The sequence below is a fragment of the Sebastes fasciatus genome, chromosome 8 (genome assembly GCF_043250625.1).
Source record: "Sebastes fasciatus isolate fSebFas1 chromosome 8, fSebFas1.pri, whole genome shotgun sequence".
NCBI classification, from domain to species: Eukaryota; Metazoa; Chordata; class Actinopteri; order Perciformes; family Sebastidae; genus Sebastes; species Sebastes fasciatus.
The window spans coordinates 17930572-17950128 of NC_133802.1; the positions used below are offsets into that span (position 1 = coordinate 17930572).

General features: G+C 40.0%; 3 protein-coding genes across 4 annotated transcripts; 1 reads left to right on the forward strand and 2 right to left on the reverse strand.

The window, feature by feature from the left end:
- Nucleotides 1-107: 107 nt before the first annotated feature.
- On the reverse strand, nucleotides 108-5367 carry LOC141772706 (NACHT, LRR and PYD domains-containing protein 12). 2 transcript variants are annotated; one of them, XM_074644023.1, is made up of 9 exons: nucleotides 5227-5367; nucleotides 3441-5043; nucleotides 3194-3355; nucleotides 2362-2535; nucleotides 2085-2258; nucleotides 1779-1952; nucleotides 1512-1685; nucleotides 921-1088; nucleotides 108-813 (listed from the first exon to the last, which is right to left on the reverse strand). In XM_074644023.1, exons 2-9 carry the CDS (start codon nucleotides 5027-5029, stop codon nucleotides 744-746), a joined length of 2685 nt encoding a protein of 894 aa, XP_074500124.1. In that variant the 5' UTR covers nucleotides 5030-5043; nucleotides 5227-5367; the 3' UTR covers nucleotides 108-743. The 2 variants fall into 2 exon arrangements, with proteins under 2 accessions (XP_074500124.1, XP_074500125.1); XM_074644024.1 differs by having other exon boundaries at nucleotides 3441-5040; nucleotides 5227-5345.
- Nucleotides 5368-8767: 3400 nt separating this feature from the next.
- LOC141772708 (keratin, type II cytoskeletal 8-like) lies at nucleotides 8768-13690 on the reverse strand. Its single transcript, XM_074644027.1, has 9 exons — nucleotides 12611-13690; nucleotides 12218-12426; nucleotides 12038-12098; nucleotides 11673-11768; nucleotides 11404-11568; nucleotides 11080-11205; nucleotides 10516-10736; nucleotides 9204-9250; nucleotides 8768-9038 (listed from the first exon to the last, which is right to left on the reverse strand). The coding sequence occupies exons 1-9, from the start codon at nucleotides 12866-12868 to the stop codon at nucleotides 8962-8964; spliced, it is 1260 nt and encodes a 419-aa protein (XP_074500128.1). The 5' UTR covers nucleotides 12869-13690; the 3' UTR covers nucleotides 8768-8961.
- Nucleotides 13691-14393: 703 nt separating this feature from the next.
- Nucleotides 14394-18278, forward strand: LOC141772709 (deoxyribonuclease-1-like). Its single transcript, XM_074644028.1, has 9 exons — nucleotides 14394-14746; nucleotides 14970-15058; nucleotides 15142-15228; nucleotides 15322-15434; nucleotides 15713-15825; nucleotides 16079-16236; nucleotides 16338-16434; nucleotides 17343-17478; nucleotides 18062-18278. The coding sequence occupies exons 1-9, from the start codon at nucleotides 14666-14668 to the stop codon at nucleotides 18178-18180; spliced, it is 993 nt and encodes a 330-aa protein (XP_074500129.1). The 5' UTR covers nucleotides 14394-14665; the 3' UTR covers nucleotides 18181-18278.
- The last annotated feature ends 1279 nt before the right edge of the window (nucleotides 18279-19557 follow it).

Sequence of the window (19557 nt, forward strand, 5' to 3'; positions counted from 1 at the left end):
TGACGATAAATATCATTATCGATTAATCTGGAGATTGTTTTTTTTCGATTGATCTAGAAAACGTCAGACAAATGGTAAAAAAAAAAGTGCAATTTCCTTTAGGAGAATTTATTTCTTTTTTTTCAGACCAACAGTCCAAACTAGGGCTGCAACTTATGATTGTTTTCATTGATTATTTTCTCAATTAATCGATTCGTTGTTTTGTCTATAAAATATCAGAAGATGGTGAAAATTGTCAATCAGTGTTTCCCAAAGCTCAAGATGACATCTTCAAATGTCTTGTTTTGTCCACAACTCAGATATTCAGTTTACTGTCATAGAGTAAAGAAACCAGAAAATATTAACATTTAAGAAGCTGGAATCAGAGAATTTTAACTTTGTTTTTCTTAAAATATACTCAAACCGATTAAACAATCATCAAAATATTTGGCGATTAATTTAATAGTCGACAACTAATCGATTAATCGTTGCAGTTCTAGTCCAAACCTTAAGATCTTGAATTTACTTTCACATAGAGGAAAGAAAAACAAATTAAAATTTCACCTTTGAGAAGCTGGGATCAGTGATTGTACCCCAATTTATTTTTTCCTTGAAATATGATAAACAATTACTTATCAAAATACTGACTTTAATAGCTATTTTTCTGTTGATTAATGAATAAATCCACTTATCGTTTCAGCTCAAATAATAAGCACTGTATGTGATCCTCTAGCAGCCTGTGAGATAGATGGACCACTTTGTCTTCAGTACGTTATTTTATCACACTCATCCAACATGTCGAAAACTTCTTCACCGAAGTCGTTGTACCTCAGGCTGAAGGAGACAAAAGCAGTAGTTAGGTGCGAGTCTCAAAGCACGAGACAACATTTTAAACTTTATGTCAAGATGGTTTATAATTAAGTGGAGTGAATCAGGCTTACCTCATCTCCAGCATGTTGTGGCTGTCCTGCATGACTTCGACGAGGGCTGGGACGGAGGCGTTAGTTAGTGAGTTGTTTCTCAGCTCCAGGTTCTTCAGAGTCTTACTGGCTCTTATTGCAGCACACAAGTCCTCGACGCAGGCGTCCGTCAAACCGGTCATCTCAACACTACCGTTAAAGAGAAGCAGATTTGAATGTAGTGCTCACTAGAGCTGCAACAATTAGTTAACTAATCAATTAGTCTATTTACTGGAAAATAAGCGGCAACTATTTTGATAATCGATTAATCGTTACATTTTTAATGCAAAAATGGCAGAAAATGCTGTTTTTAGCCTCTCAAATATGGAGATTACTTGCTGTTCTGTTTTATATCATATTAAACTGAATATCTTTGGGTTTTGGACTGACAAAACGGGACATTAAAGACATCACCTTGGATTTTGAGAAATTGGGATGGACATTTTTCACTTTTTTCTGACATTTTTTAGATCAAACGATTAATTGATAAGGAAAATAATTGTTCTAGTGCTCACTGCAATGTGGTGATAAAAAGTACAAGGAGATTTCTTTTAAACAATTGTGTCAACTCACTCCAGTTCCTCCAACAGACAGCTTGGATGTGCAATAGCATCCCAAAGATGTTTAACCCCTTGGTCTTCTACTGCGTTTAAACCTACAAGCAGGGACTTGAGTTGAGAGGTGCCACTTCTCAGCACTGAGCTCAGCTCCTTGAACACCGACTGGGTTAACTCGCATCGTATCAAGCTGCAGGGTGAAGCAGAATATACATCAAACATTTGTGAAAGGTGGCACTTCATCACTGAAAAGTCAGAAGAGTGTTAATACATGTGACCCTACCCGAGCTTTTCTATTGGACATCCAGGTCGACTGAGGGCTCGGCAGAGCAGCAGCGCTCCCTCCTGGCCCAATTCATTCACTGACAGGTCCAGCTCTGACAGAGAGCAGTGCTCTGACATCAAGGCCTCCATGAAATGAGGACAGCATGCACCTGTCAACCCGTTGTCAAAGAAACTACAAAGGCAGAAAAAATATGGATGTAAAAGTATGATTCATCACACAATTTCTGTGTTTTATTTAGGTGTTAAGGGATTCTGGTGAGTTATTTTGAGTGTCCTATTCAAAGTTTCATCATCACAGACTTACTTGAGGCTCTGCAGTTTGCAAAGTGGGTGTTGCAGGGACTTGCACAAAGCCTCCGCTCCTCTGTCACCAATCTTGTTTTGTGTCAGGTTCACTATTCTCAACTCCGATTGGCCAGAACTCAAAGCTGCTGATAACGCCTCCATCGATGCAGCAGACAAGTCGCAACTTTGTAGCCTTTAAATAAACAAAATATGGTAATTTCTAAAAAAATAAATAGACAGCTCTAACAACAAACAAGACTTGTAATACAATTCAACCCTATGTAAAAAGTACGTACTTGAGCTCCTGCAGTTTGCAGAGTGGACTGTGCAGCGCTTTGCACAGTTTTATGAGGCCCTGGTCTCCGATCTGATTAAACCTCAAGTCTAACACACACAGCTGAGAAGTGCCTGAGGTCAGGACGGACACCAGATCTCCACAGATCGCCTCTGTCAGTGTGCATACATGAAGTCTGGGTAAATAAAAAAACAAATTATCAAGGACTTATTAACTTGCTTTTGAGAGATGTATGTTAACATAAAGGCACATTTAAAGAGGACCTATTATACCAACACGTTCTCATCGCAACTCCGCCGCTTTGTCCCACCCCTTGGCGTCACTTTATTTTTCGGCATCAAAACCACCATAGTTACCGTTGGCGTCACCTTAGGATTAGGCAACAAAACTACTATAGTTAGGTTTAGGAAAGAAATACATGGATGGGTTAAAAACTACTATGTTACGTGTCTGAAACACTCCTGAAAAGCCCAGTCTGCTCTGATTTGTTGTGATTGGTCAACCGAACCAAACTCTTCGGACTCCGCTCCAGCTCCGCTCTAACTAGCTTTGTTTGAGGGCGTTCCCAAACTAGCCACTAGGTAGGTATTATGCAGATGTGTTACTTGGTGACATCACCACGTTACGGAAGAAAAGGTGGGACTTCTAGCAAGGTGTTTCAGGCAGTTCAGGAGCAATGTTTCTGTGGGGGAGACTAACTCCCTTTGGCCTGGACTTTCTAACTTTGCAGACCTTTTACGTGCACAAAAAACAATATAACACTAAAGGAAAGTGAAAAAGCACAAAAGCAAAACAGGTCCTCTTTAAAAGAATGCCTTCAGCTTAAATCTTACTCTAATGTGTGCAGCTTGCAGTCTCTGAGTCCAGCGCAGAGAATTTTGAACTTCTCATCTCCGAGGCGGCTTTGAGAGAGATCCAACTTCTTGGTGAGTCCTCTGCTGAGAGCTGAGGCCAGATGACGGACAGCCCCAGTACTCAAGGTGCAGTCTAACAACCTGGGGGACACAACAGAGCAATCGTACATATGACGGCATACTGAAAACATGAAATGAATGATGCCTAGATGTATGGATTTTTTACATTATCTTATGCGATATGCTCATAGTTGGAGCCAGCATCTCTGCTTGTTCCTCCGTCAGATTCCTCGTACGGTACAGATTCAGCTGCTCCATCTCACCGAGGCACGTGACGACATAATTCAGAGCTGCACAGTCCTGGAGACTCAGATCTCCGTAGCTGATGCCGATCCGTGCCGAGGGGGTGACGATCTCTTTCACCAAACTCTCGTTTTGAGCTTGATGAAGCAGATGGAAGCAGCGGTGGTGCTTGTCTTTGTAGCATCCCTTCAGCGTCTCCTCTGAGCTGCTTTTAAACCAGCATTTGAAATCCATGATCTGATCAGAGTTCAGCCGCCCCAGCAGGGTCTCCAGTGGTCCATGCTGAAGTGGCTCTGAGAGTCCTGACAAGAAGACGTCCAGAAACTTTGCACGGCCTTTGTGCTTTTCCAACATCTCCTCCACACCCTCAGACTTGTCCAGAAAGAAAGACACGGCCAAGAGGAAGTCCTGCATCAGTTGGGAGTGGAAGGAGAAGACACGTCTATCTGACTGGTCTCCATCTACTCGCAAGAAAACACCAACTGAGGTGAGAAACTGTTGGAAACCAAAGGAATCCATTTCCTCTTTGGTGCAGCTTGAATGCTGGTCCAGGGAGCAATGAGACGCGATCTTGCCGAGGGCCGAGACTAGTTCTCTGCTGCGGGCGTCATTCAGCGAGAGCGTCTGAACCAGGTGAACCAGGATGCCCACATACAGCTGAGTTAACGTCTCAGGAAGTGTTGCTCCAGCATCCATCAGAGACTTGTAGACAGAACAAACTGTCCAACAAAACCTTGGGGTGGTGCAGAAGTCATAAAAGCCTAAAGTCCTTTCCATGTGCATTCGTGCTTTGTTGGCAAGAGCCGGGTCAGTAAAGAACTGCTGAAAGTAGGCTTCTCTTTGTGGCTTCAGAAAACCCAACACCTCCACCCGGGTGCCACTCAGAAACTTCAGACCTCCTGTCGGCCTGGTTGCCACCACAAAGGCAGCTCCTTTCAGCAGCGACCCGTGAAGCAAACTGGCCACCAAACAGGACAGCGAGGCCGCCTGGCTGGGGTCGGAGCAGAGGGTGTGGGCAGAGGGGTCCAGGCTGTGTTTGCACTGATCCAGATCATCAAAAACCAACAACACATCCTCAGGCTTCTGCAGAACTAGAGGCACGGACTCAGGAGGGATGTGACCGTGACGGTGCAGCATTAATGTCTCCAAAGAGAGCGTCCCATCTAGAGAATTTAAGTCCCTGAACCGGAAATGGAAAACATAGGCAAAGTTCTGAAGGTGCTCTTTTTTTGCCCAGCCCACTACCAGCTTCTCCAGAGCCGTGGTTTTACCTGATCCCTCTGGGCCAACCAGTACCACAGATCTGGTTTCACCACACAGAGCGGTGTGGATGGCACCATCAAGGGAGGGCGAGCTGTCTTCCACATTTCTGTCTGTCGCCTGAGCTTCAGAAGTCAGCGGGGATATGTACTTATTGTTTCTTATCACACACACAGGCAGCTCTCCACCAAGAAGTGTTGATGTGTCATCTGACTTCTTCAGGATGTGAGTCAGCACAGCGGCTTTGTCCATGGTGTTAAGCACTGCTGTGAAAAAGTACATAAAATATAATAGTTAACTTTAAGCATGACAGACAGTCTGCAGGCGACATGTCACTCATGCATTCAGTTAATAAACTGCAGTGTAATCAACTTTACTTCCTGACTTTAGAAGCTGTCTACCAACATGTCCTATAGGGTACAGTAATAATAACAAGGAAGTAGAGTTACCTTCAGGCTTGTACGCAGCGCTGCTGGAAAACAACGAGAGACAAAGTGAGACGAAGAGAGACGAAGTGTCTTAAAGACAAATATCTTTACAGAAAGCAGACAGATGTTTTCTTTTATAGCTGTGGTGACGCCTTCAACACTGGGAACGCAGCAGCAGCTGCCAATTAAACCACGTGGTACAAAACCGGAAATACGTGTGTTTTTAAGCCCTGTGCTCTGTCTTACAGGCGACAGGGAGTGAACACTAGCATACTATTTTATTTATTTATTTATTTATTTGCACATATATAAAACTGCAAAAAATCCAGTCAATGAAAAAAAAAAAAAGAAATGTGTCAGGAGAGGTCAAGAAGCCACAGGCTTATATACAAAGGACCTCCCCCAGGAGAAAAATAAACAATAACAAAAAAAGGAAGAAAGATCTAAACTAACATAATTTTTAAAATACAACAAAAGTTAAACAACAACAAGAAGTACAGAAAATGTGCAGAAAAAACCTAACCAAACAGTGGAAAACAATCCAATAAAAACAATGAAATACATACAAAAAACAGTACAGAAAAAAAAGAAAATATATCTAAACATATCAAAAGATAATTAGACATCATGAATTAAATGTGATGATAATTTCCTTTTAAAATGTTCTAAGGATAATGAGCTCTTTTTATTCAACAAAGTGAGTATAGCATAAATATACGTGATTTGGGATATTATAAGTAAAATGAACCCTACTTATAAACATTGGTATTTTATTTAATTTATTTATTTGCACATATATAAAACTGCACAAAATCCAGTCAATGAAAAAAACAAACAAGAAATGTGTCAGGAGAGGTCAAGAAGCCACAGGCTTATATACAAAGGACCTCCCCCAGGAGAAAAATAAACAATAACAAAAAAAGGAAGAAAGATTTAAACTAACATAATTTTAAAAATACAACAAAAGTTAAACAACAACAAGAAGTACAGAAAATGTGCAGAAAAAACCTAACCAAACAGTGGAAAACAATCCAATAAAAACAATGAAATACATACAAAAAACAGTACAGAAGAAAAGAAAATGTATCTAAACATATCAAAAGATAATTAGACATCATGAATTAAATGTGATGATAATTTCCTTTTAAAATGTTCTAAGGATAACGAGCTCTTGATAACATGTATTTTTGGTGATCCATATTTGTACACCACGATATGTGAGGCAGTGCTGGCCATGTTTTGTTTTGTAAAAAGCCAGGTGAAGATAATTAACCTGTCTAGTATTATGTGAATGAATTTGAGAATTAGATTTAAAGAAGTTGCTAAATGATGATGGTAAAGAAGAAGGCAAGAACATATATTTATATATCAATACACATATCTGATGAATCTACTTGAATCTACTTACTACTAACATAAGAGTTTGAATGTGTCCTCATGGCAGTGGTGGCTGGTGACTCCCACAAAATGTGTAAAATGTTATTTTACCGTAGTTGCCTACTTATCTCTACTTTCTTTCTTTATTAAACAAAAGAACATAATTCACATTCAGTATAACAATAACAAAAGAGCCAGGGGTATATCACACTAAACAAAAATATTAACACCTACACATAGGCCTATTGAGTGTCTTAATAGCCCTTTTCTTAGTCAAACTAGAAAGTGGTTTCACATATTGTTCCTTCAAGAAAAACACAAATAAGGTATTTAACAATAACAATAACACTTTACAGCCAAATTGCTCCTAAATTAAATGTAGTGGTGATAATTAACTCAAGTACTATACTTTTATACTTATACTCTAATACATTTCAGAGGGAAAGATTGTACTTTTACTCCACTGCATTTTTGTGACAGCTTTAGATACTTTGTGTACACAAAGGAACTTTGCACAATACAGGAAATTGCAGAAATGGAGAGATAACCTATAGGGTCAGAAATGAGGAAACAGAATATAAGAGGCGTTGGTCAAAGTGGTTAAGACGTAAAACAATGACTTAAGTAAAAGACCTGAGTACTTCTTCTACCACTGGAAAAAATAACACATATCTGAATTAGTGTGTTATAAATGACCTGTATTTGAAATAGTAAATCTGAGCACCTGAACAAAAATAATATCCCAAAATACAAAATATACTTCTGTTTCTTACAAAATACTGGTTGTTTATTTATTTATTAAAATAAATCCCTTTACTTTCCATGTATTAGTGTATAGGAAGCCTAAGTCACTAAACCTCTGTAAAACAGCCCTTCAGGCCATGAAGTCCTTTCAAACTGGTTTATTCTGGTCAGAGGTCAGCATGATGTTGTGAATATCTGCTCCAGGCTGTAGTTTCTCTGAACAAGCACTGGATAGCAGCAATTCACTCTTTTCCCCCCAGAGTCTGGTCAGCTGTGGCCTACTTGGTGATCTGCATTGGAATTAAATGATATAAATTTCAACTTGAGCAAAAACAAAGAAAGTGTCTGCATTTCAAAACACATCATTATATTTTCCGTGATATCTTAAGACATTTTTTTGTTCTGACCAAAATATACAGACTGTAAAGCAAACTGTGTTGAAATTGCAAAAAAGATACAAAAAATAGAAAAAGTTATTGTACATTTCCACAAAAAAAAGACTTTAATGCAAGTATTTTAATTTTAAAAGTTTAACTGCTGGAAGAAGTCTCCTACTTCAATGTTAAGTCCATTCACAGTGTGTGCCACCTGAAGGTTTCAAGTTTCCATATCACACTTAAGTCTAAGTCTAAGTTACGTATTGAACCATGATTGGCTTCAAAATGTCACAAAATCATGCTCATATCTATACATGTTCAACTGAGATTTAAGGAGAGCACAGGGAAACTTCAATGTGAAAACAACTTTCTAGTGTCAACCTCTGCACATATTGCACACGGGGGAAGTTTGCCTTCAGAGATTTCTGCCAGAAAGGGTTTATTTTAACCCAAACCAACCATGATCTTTTCTTAAACCATAACCAAGTAGGTTTGTTGCCTAAACTAAAGGAGATTTCTGGCAGAAAGCCCTGAAGGCAAATTTCTCCAATGTGCACACAGATCTTTCTGCACAGTGAAGGTCAAACATCCAAGTAAAGAAAAACACAGTGTTGAGTGGAGGCAGACTTTAAAGTCTCATCAACATGAATTGACAGAATATTATTAGGGCTGTCAATCAATTGAAATTTGTAATCGTGATTAATCACATGATTGTCCATAGTTAATCGTGATTAATTGCAAATTAATTGCATATTTTTCATCTGTTCAAAATGTACCTTAAAGGGATTTTTGTTAGTAAGTATTTATTACTCTTATCAACATGGGAGTGGGCAAATATGCTTGCTTTATGCAAATGTATGTATATATTCATTATTGGAAATCAATTAACAACACAAAACAATGACAAATGTTGTCCAGAAACCCTCACAGGTACTGCATTTAACATAAAATAAATATGCTCAAATCATAACATGGCAAACTCAAGCCGAATTTTGCAGCATGTTTTGACGGGGATTGGAAAACCATATGTACTGAATTCAATGAAAAAGGAAGACAAGTGATCATGCAGCTGAGCACATCTTTATTGTAAACACAGGAAGTGGTTGTTAATGTGACAACAGGAGGAGAAAAATAAACAAATAAGACACACATTTGGCTCATTGGTGCAGTTGGCTTATTGTAGCTCACAAAGAAATTCATGTAAAGGTTAGAGTTAAATGGCCACAGTGATCCAGCAGGCTAATGCGCTGCAGTGTTTTTAGGCATCTGATGAGTCCACTGTCTGGATGAGAACCGTATTTGACCTTTGCGTCAGGAGGTTGTCAACCTGGACGGCTGTTGTGGAGAGGACAGTAGAAATATTACATACAACCACACACACACACACACACACACACACACACACACACACACACACACACACACACAGCAGGCTGTCATAACAATCCTAATGCTGCCAGAAGTAAAAATGGTGTCATCTTCAGTTTGAAAAGTACTTACTTTTGGTGGGAACTGTTTGGATGTTGACAATAGAGGCCTGTCCAAGTCTGTCAGTGAGAAAGCAGGAATTACATATAAAAACACATAATACTATAGGCATTCATGTACTGGCAAAGATAAAATGTGTATTAAAGATCAACTCCATTGATTTTACACATAAAAGTCTTTTTACAGGGTAAGTGTGGAATGGGCTCGTTGTGACCCCTTGAGGCCGTTGGGGGGATAAACACCCACGACAACTGCGGTTCTCACCAGCCATCAAACACCATTGGGTGTTTGTGGGTAATGTAGGCGCCAGGTTTTAACAAGGAAAAATAAAACGTGGAATAAAAAAAACATGATATCTCTGCTTCTGCTGCATCAATATTGATTTCTTTTAACTGTCCATCTATATATATATACATTATGTTGCAGGAATGTGATCATATATCGGTGGAAAACTCTTTGAAGATGCTATGACCTCAAACTGATGATTATCACAAGTCAAAACAAGTTTCATTTTCAGAAATGCTCCCCCCCCTTAAAGGGACTGTTTGTAAGACTCAGAAATGCTTGTTAACAGCGACACCTGTGGCCGTTAAGTCAACGAATGTCAGCGTCAAGCTCGCGCTTGCTCGCTCTAAATAGACATGAATGAGCATCGCTCAAAACAGTGAGGTGACACACGTCAGCTAAAACCACAATATCACTCTATATTTCATCTGCTTGGCAGTAATGTTAGCTGACCAGACGAAGGTCTCTTCATGAATCACTGCTGATCCTAGTGTTGGCAAATTTCCCCACTGCGGGACCAATAAAGGAATATCTTATCTTTCCTGCCTCAGCCTCCCGACCGCGGCTGGAGGGAGACACCGGCATCCGGTCAGAGACGATAACGTTTCTCGCTGCGGAGCCCGGTCACTTCACAAGACACGGGAAACCTCTGTTGGTCTGGAGGAGCTGCAGCATTTATTTCTGCACAAACGTCCACTGTACATTCACTAGATATTCTCAGAGCTACGAACTCTCCTGCAGTGTGTAGTGTGCACGCATGAACGTGAGGTGGAGCGAGAACGAGCGCCGCCAACACTGTTTTGCAAGACGGGCTTCACGGGTTTTGGTGCTTCCGTGTAGTTTGTGTTGGAGTCTGATGGTAAGTGTGCACAGGGAGTCTGAACAGCATTGCCACACGCGTGCATGGGAAACCGACCCGGGTGATTTATATGGGTAAAAAGTTACAAACAGTCCCTTTGAAAGCCTAAATTACCCTTCAACCAGTGAGTTATTATGTTATGACAACTTGACACTGCTGAGCTCTACCGATGCAACTCACCTCTCCTCCTCTCCCTCCAGCAGTTTCCTGTAGGTGGAGATCTCTATGTCCAGGGCCAGCTTTGTGTTCATGAGTTCCTGGTACTCTCTGACCTGCAGAGCCATGTCCTGCTTGGCCCTCTGCAGAGCTAGCTCCAGATCCCTGATGCGAGCCTTGGCGTCCAGCACGGCTGCCTCCCCACGCTGCTCCACTTCGACTACCTGCCCGTCAAGGCTGGTGCGCTGAAAATGGTGCAGGGATAGACGGTGTAAGCATTAAATAAGATCTGAGCATGTCAATCAGCCCTTTCAAATAGACGATTGAATATTTTTTATTGACTTTTCCTTTGAGGATGTGTCATGTAAATTTAACTCTGTTGTTCTTAAGTGTTAAGCTGGAAAATTATTGCTTTTACTCCATGTAATATAGTTGATTTTGCTTTCTTTTTATCACCTGATTCTTTATTATTTACTGATTTATAACACCTATTCAGCAAATAAAACCTAAGGCTTAAAGCATGCATACAACAAGTCCAGTTGCCTTCAACTTTCAACATATCAGGCACTCTATAAACCTTTCACTCACCTGTGCCTTTACAGCCAGGATCTCATTCTGCAGGCGGTTGATCATTCGGTTGAGTTCAGATATTTCTCCCTTGGTGCTCTGCAGCTTACTGCCATACTGACCGGCCTCAGCAGTCATCTGATCAAACTGGTGCCGAGGAACAAATATATGAGATCAGTAATTATCAGGTTTGACATGGGTGGTTCCCGTCAAAAAGACAGGGTACTCTAGTAGGTTTATAAGCTTTCATGTTTCTAGTTTTATAGACAAACTTGTTTTACTACAAATTGTATTACATAAACAGCAACATGTAATTATTAGTTATTGGTTTATTTAGTTCTTTACCTTGGTCTTGTGCCAGCTTTCAGCTTCTTCGCGGCTGCGAGCGGCGATGCTCTCGTACTGAGCCTTAACCTCGGCCACGATCTGATCCATGTTCAGGCCGCGGGAGTTGTCCATCTGCACCACCACAGACGTCTCCTTCATGCTCTCCTGCAGCTCACGCAGCTCCTTTTAGAGAACGACACATACAGCAACAGTAAGAAGACAAAAAATCCTCACATTCTGTTTATATTTTCTTATATTATACAAATTTTCAGCGAGTGGTTGCATACCTCGTCATACAGAGCCATGAGGAATTTGTATTCATCACTGAGAACAGACAAACCGTCGTCTAGATCCACCTTGGACATGTAGCCTGCGTCCACATCCTGCAGGCAGCCAGGAAAAAACTAAAAATCACTTTAAAATGTGTGGCCAAAATTATTTTATAATAACCCTGGTAATAGATAATACCGTTTTGTAGCTGAACAAGGAAAAGTATTAGTAGAGAAAATGCTTAAAAACTGTGATTGTGATGAGTTTGTGCAAAAGAGCTTAATCTGGCTTGAGCTGTTATTTTTCTTTACTTTAAAGAGCACAGTGTTATACACACTCAGAAAACAAGTGTCTATCCAGCCAACATGACTGCATACTGTACCTTCTTGAGCAGGACAAACTCATTCTCCGCATCACTCCTCTGGTTGATCTCATCCTCATAGCTGAAACAACAAACAATTATCAGATTACTCACGCTGTTTGCGCTTAAATACCACATGTGTTAACCGCCACTCCAGTTCACACACTGTAATAGTCAGTTTCTTTCACTACACCTTCTTACTTTGTCTTGTAGGTGTACACGTTGTCGTGCATGGCATTGCTCTCCATGTCAAGTCTGTATTTGTCATTGTTGAGGATGTCCAGCTGCTTTTGCAGGTTGGCGATGTAGGACTTCATCATGGGGTCAATGTTGGAGGGGGCTGAGGTCTGTCCCTGCAGCAGCTTCCACTTGGTTTCCAGCATTTTGTTCTGTTGCTCCAGGCATCTTACCTGTGGCACGAGGAGGAAGTACCAACCAAATCAAACAGACATCTTTTATAGAGATAATAGAAGTCGTTGACCTTTAAATATCAGTTCAAATGCCAATAATGAATCTAAACGGATTATCAAGGTGATCAAAAAGAAGTAAATCTGACACTCAACATCCATCAGCAAGAGTTGAAATGCCTCTTACCTTATCAATGAATGAGACGAAGCGGTTGTTGAGACCCTTGATCTGCTCTTTCTCCTGGTTGCGCACAACTTGTACGTTGGGGTCGATGTCTATCGTCATGGGGACAAGCAGGCTCTTGTTGACGGTCACGGCTGTAATCGTCTTGTTAGCCGCGGTGCTGATCTTGGGGATGGAGTAGGATCCCAGGGACAGGCTACTGAAGCCCCCTGAAGACGTGCGTAGTCCTGGGCGGCTGCTGTACTTGCTCCTCAAACTCATTGTGGTGCCGTATGGAGATTTCACTGCTGGATGGAGGATGGAGAGGGTCGGGTGGTGGTTGAGCTCTGTCTGCGCATCTCTTCGTCTTTTGGGTTCTACTTTATAAGTAGTTTGGGGAGTGGCGCGATAGTGAAGTTATGTGGCTCCCAAATGTGGGTAAACCAGTCTGACACATGCCACCTGCTCTCCCACCTACCTCCACTCTTATCGTTGCATTGTTTCTGTTGTTTCGTTGGAATTCAGGCCTGCTCTGCAGCTTCAAGTACATTTGAGTTATACATTTAAGTGTTTTCTCAAGGTGTGCACTGGGTCTGTCCCAAAGTAGAAAGAAAAGTCATGACTGTGATCCAAGAACTCAACAAGAGCCCAAATCTTCACAGATAATAAATTAATGTGTGCATATGTGGAATCAGAATAAATGTTTATATTGGTTTTATGCCCAAATGAGATTTCATTGTAGTGTACAGTAGTGCTGCAGGGAGCACTAAAACAGGTCGCAATAGCTAGTAAAAGGCAAATATCGAGTGATTTAACCTGCAGGATTGTCAGGTGTTCTTCATTAAAAATGAAGGCCCCAAAAGATGACAATAATTTACTGTAGAGCAGGGGTTTTCAAAGTGTTAGACTGTGGGCGTCCCCTCAAACAAAGAAAGAGGTGTCCCCTTGGTTTACTTGCTTAGTTTCGCTCAATTCCTGGATGCCTATGGGATTATGATTATGTTATTTGATCACATAGAAACTCAACAATTGAGCCAAGATAGTCTAATATTGCTGTTTGACAAAACTTCAGACTACACCAAATACTTAAAAGGTCTGTCCTAAAGACATTTATTATTTTCTGACTGAGAAAAACAGTAGAATTCCCCAAAACTACTGTATCTCTGAACTCTGATCTTTTTAATCAAATCACACATATTTAGGCTATTCTATGTGATCTTCTTTGATAACTAATGTCATATTTTTTCACTTCCTCCCCTGAAACTGTTTGGAGCCCCCCTGGGGAGGCCCGCCTCCCACTTTAAAAACCTCTGCTTTAGGCGATATGGAGATTACCTAGAACAGTGGTTTTCAAAGTGGGGTCCAGGGACCCCCAGGGGTCCTTGGGGGGGGGGGGTCCATAAGTAACACAATGACAGAATATATTATTATTTTGGTCGTGGGTTTCATACACTTTCTGTAATAAAGCTTCTAAAAGCAAAAATCCTAGCAAATGGGGGTCCGTGGTTTACTTTGTGTCAGTTTAGGGGTCCTTGACGTGAAAAAGTTTGGGAACCACTGACCTAGAAAATGTGCACAAATATCATAAAACCCTTTTGGAAGAGTCTTTATCACGCATCTATCAGTCAGTGGATGTCCTGAGATTATAATTTTTTTTTAACATTTGTGCCAACCTTTTGCTTCCTGGTAAAAACTAGATTGAATCAAAATGTTGGAATTGTTGCTACAGACATTCATATTAAATGTTATGTCATAAACCAGCATTGGCAAAAGACAAAACTGGGCTGTCCTCTTGGTGTCAAATAATCTTTGCTTTCTTTTCAAACTCTCCCCCTCTTCCTTTTGAGATTAGCCAATCATTGCCTTCCTCTAAAAAAACAACTACAGAGAAAATACCTCTCTCTCTACAACCAGGTTTATTTTGGAGGTTTGTCAAGACTGTGCCACTGACGCTGTGCCATCTAGGTAAGTAATGCTGGGAGAGACTGTGTGAGTGTCTATGTTGTGTATATTTGAAGCAATACTGAATCATTTTATAAATGTATTTTAAATCAATGTCTCTATTAGCTCTTGTCAGATATGAAGATTGCCTCCTTCAACATACAGAGGTTTGGACTGGCTAAAGTCTCAGATTCAGATGTCCTGTCAACTCTCGTTAAGGTAAAACACGTCTCATTGGCAAAGACATTACACAGCGAAAGATAAGTAATAATGATAAGGGTTTAGTTTTGAAAAATGCGTGGCTTGTGTCACTGAGCCAAGAAGGAACAAGAAATGACTGGAATGTGTGCAGTATGAAGTGTGTGATTCCTGTATTCATGAAACTATCACAAAGAATGACATGCATTAAAGGTTAAAATGTGTCCTCTTTTGTCTTTTGTAGATTGTGTCTCGATACGACATCATAGTGATCATAGAGGTGGTGGATGTGAGCGGAGCTTCGGTTCGACTCTTGTTGAAAGAACTGAACAAGTGAGTTTCCTTTTTTTTTATTATTTCTGAATGAAGCAATGATTGTTGATGTTGGTTTTACACCATATGTGTGTTTACTTCAGAGTCAACACAACCCATCACTACGCTCTGCAGCTTAGTACCCGCCTGGGGAGGAACAGATACAAGGAACAGTTTTTATTTCTGTACAGGTGAGATCAAATCGCATCAACGCCAGACTGTAATACTTTTGGAATATAACCATCAAACAGCTGCACTAAAAGCCCTTTTCGTCCCACCGGAAGGGACGATGTCGTCGACCTGATCGACCGCTATCAATATGAAGACAACCAGGAGAACGACGTGGATGCTTTTGCAAGAGAGCCTTATATTCTCCACTTCAAACCACACAACACAGGTCAGTCTTAACTGGAGCTTTAAGGCATAACAGGGAGTTATGGATATCAGTGTGTAACGACGTTTGTGGTGTGTCTGAGTCATCAAGTCTATAAATGGACTTGTTTGTTTTCTTCAAGGTGAGTGAGACGGATTTAGTTTGGCATGTTTTTCAAAGGAGCAGAGGGCTAGTTTATCAAGTTAGTCAGCTTCTTCTGTGTGCATCCACACATGTCATGATGGGACATGTTCTCGGAGAGATGAGCATTTTGTGGCTTACGAGATTGTTTACGGTTGCAGTGCTGCAGGATATAGTGCTGATCCCGGTCCACACCAAACCATGGGACTCAGAGAGAGAGCTGGATGAGCTGTACGAGGTCTTCCTGGTGGTCAAAGACAAATGGAAAACTGATGTGAGTTGCATTGTTGTATTTTAGCAGCACGGCGTCACCTGAGAGGAGCGCTTTAATGAGTTCATGGTACACAAGATTTACACCATCACATATTTCTATTTTATACTCGTATATCAGAGGAATCACACCAATTATGTGGCCTATAAATTATATATGAATAATGCTGTAACATGGCTGTTTTGATGGGATTTCTCTGCAAGGGATATAAGAACTTTTATGAGCACTAAAAATGGCTATTTCTGATTTCCCCTAGAACATAATGATCCTGGGGGATTTCAATGCAGATGGTGCATATGTCACCCCTAACGAGATGAAGGAGATTCGTATTCGCAGTGACAAGAATTTCCACTGGCTGATTGGTGATGACGTGGACACCATGGCAAAAACATCCAACGACCACACCTACGACCGGCATGTGCACATTAATGAACTCCATTCATGCAACGCCAGAGGAGCTGGGAAACTGAACACAGTATCATTATATATGAATTAATGGAATGATTATCCAACAGGATTGTGGTGTATGGAGAAGATATGCTGGCAGCCTTTGTGCCAAACTCAGCCAAGCCATTCAATTTCCACAAAGAGTTTGCTATGACAGAAGAAATGGTGAGTTGTCCCTCATTGTCTCAGTACCTATACTGTATGACAATAAAGTTAAATCTAATCCAGGGGTTTTCAAAGTCTGAGACTGAGGGCCTCCCCTCAGACAACGTTTTTAAAGAGTCGCCCCCTCACCTCCCCTTTAGTTTACTTGCTTAGTTTCGCTAAATCATCATGATTAGGGCTGCAACTAACAATTATTTTCATTGTCGATTAATCTGTACAATTATTTTCTTGATTAATCGATTAGTTGTTTGGTCTATAAAATGTGAAAAATTATGAAAAATGTCACTCAGTGTTTCCCAAAGCCCAAGATGACGTCCTCAAATGTCTTGTTTTGTCCACAACTCAAAGATATTCAGTTTACCGTCAAGAAACCAGAAAGTATTCACATTTAAGAGGCTGGAATCAGAGAATTTTGACTTAAACCAATTAATCAATTATCAAAATAGTTGGTGATTAATTTAATAGCTGACAACTAATCCATTAATCATTGCAGCTCTAATCATCAATTTTCTTATTTGATCCAATAGACACTCAACAATTGAGCCAAGATAGCCTAATATTGCTGTTTTACATAACTTCAGAGTACGCCAAATACATAAAAAAGGTCTGTCCTAAAGACATTTATTAGTTTCCGACTCTGGGAAAAAAACGTAAAATCACCCAAAACTACTGTATCTCTGAGTCTGAACCAAATCACACACATTTGGGCTATTCTCTATGTGATCTTCTTTTGATAACTTATATAATATGTTTTCACTTCCTCCCCCTGAAACTGTCTGGAGCCCCCCTGAGGAGGCCCCCCTTACACTTTAAAAACCTCTGATCTAATCTAATAACCAGCATGTTCTGCACTTGTAAAGCTTCTTTTTCACTGCCCTGTTTTGTGGCAACATCATTCCTCTCCGCAGGCCCTGAGAGTGAGCGACCACTACCCTGTTGAGGTAGAGTTACGTAAGGCTCCTCCTTTCTGGGTGACAAACAGTCACGAAAGCCGTGCCATTGTTGATGCACAGGGAGCGTCAGGTAACTCAGGAGCTGTCACAGGTAAAGAGAAAAACTGTAATTCATTCTGACAAACATTGTAGTAAAGTATTTGTGAGAGGAGCTGACCTACTTTTACTTCTTTTAACATTTACAGTACAGTGTGGCCTCTGTGAAAGGGTGCAATTAAGGGGAGGGAATGCTTGGAATTTGGGAGTGTTTCTTGTAAAACAATTTTACAGCTCAACTTTTTATGGTTTTACTCATGATTTAAATGCACATGCTTTGACATGGAACTATTGTGATTGACCCAAGTCAATGCTTCCTAATTCAGCTATTTTAGGTGAAAGGGAACACACTGAATGTGGTCTTTTTCCCAGGATTTGTTGACAATAACAACAGATTATCAACAGCCTTTAAGATAGAAGCTCAGTCTACTGACACAAGTTGAAATTAAACATTGAGGCACTACTGTCCAATCATTTGCCAGACCATAGCATTTCAACCCTTAGAAGTCGATTTCAAAATACACATATTTGAGAAATCTTTCCAGGGACAGTTATTACACATGATGCCTGTTACTAATTGGGCTATTATGTGTTTTTGTGTGTGTGTGTGTGTGTGTGTGTGTGTGTTCTACTCACAGAGAGTCTGCAGGTTGACGTGTTGAAACTTCAAAAGGAAAACCTCCTGCTAGAGCGAGAAAAACTTCAACTTCAGATCTCCTTATTAAAAGAGCGGGTTGCCAAACTGAAAGAAGACTAGAAGATCTCAAACGCGACAGGTTTTGCCAAGCTGTTTTTCATTTCATCATCATTTGTGTAATTTATATTGCAAAAATAAATAAATAACGGTTTCATACACGAATGTTTCCCTTATTTAATGAAGTAAACAGCATTGTGGCCTGTATATAGCCTTAAACCTGCAGAAGGCAGTATATTTTTGGCATCATTGGGCAAAAATTCCATAATAACATTTCAGCATATTGTAATTTAAGTGTTCTGAGCGATAACTAGACTTCTGCACCTCTTCATGGCTCTGTTTTCAGGCTTTAACAAATCTAGCCCGTGACGGGAGACTTTTGCCAATCACAGGTCAATATTCTGTTACTGTAATGCCTATAAAATGTTTTCAGAAACATCTTGTAGTGTACTGTTTAGCTGTAAAATTAGAAAGTTTGCTCCGTCTCGCGGGTGGTGCTTGGTATTTACTCAACTTATCTCAACATGGCTGCCGGGTCACAAACGTTCTCATTTTACAGCTAAACAGGACATAGAGCATGTGATTTTTTTTTCAGATTACCTGTCTCATGCATTACTGTCAGGACTATATCCTGACTGTTTTATAAAAAAATACTTTTATTAATCATATTTGCCTTAATTCTACCCACTGCAGCTTTAAGAGCTTTAACCACAATGGAAACAAGTTATCCTTTAACTTTATTGTGTTATCCTCGACATTTTAACAGTTAATATGTAATTGTAAATGATCTCTCTCTCTCTCTCTCTCTCTATATATATATATATAATTTATTTGTATATGTCAAATAAATCAAATTCTAGTTTGTCTTCAAGTCAAATGGTCAAACAGATGAGTTTATTATAAGATAAGATAAGATAAGATATTCCTTTATTAGTACCGCAGTGGGGAAATTTGCAGTGAACAGCAGCAATGGGGATAGTGCAAAAAACAAGATGCATCAGCTAACACAGTAAGAAAGAGTTAAACAAAGTGTAACAAAATAAGAACCATTTAAATAGAAGGAAGTATAAAAATAGGAGCAGTATATACAGTATTGACAATAAACAGACTATTAACAAAATTGCACAAGTGGAAAATGATATTGCACAGTGAGAATGAAATGAAATTCCACCTGAAAATATTGCAGTGTGAATTACACCTTAGTAGTAATAATGATAATGATATTGCACAGTCATTATAAAGTATAGTGCAATTATTGTGATAATAATAATGATCTTTGAATATGTAAACTTATAAAAAAACAGAACTCAAATAATAACGGAAGGTAAACTATTTTTTTTTTTAATTTCAGTGAAATAAACAAACAACATTTAGAAGACAAAAACATGTTGATGACGCTGACCTGTGCTGCGTTCAAGTGACAATCGTGACCTCCGATTT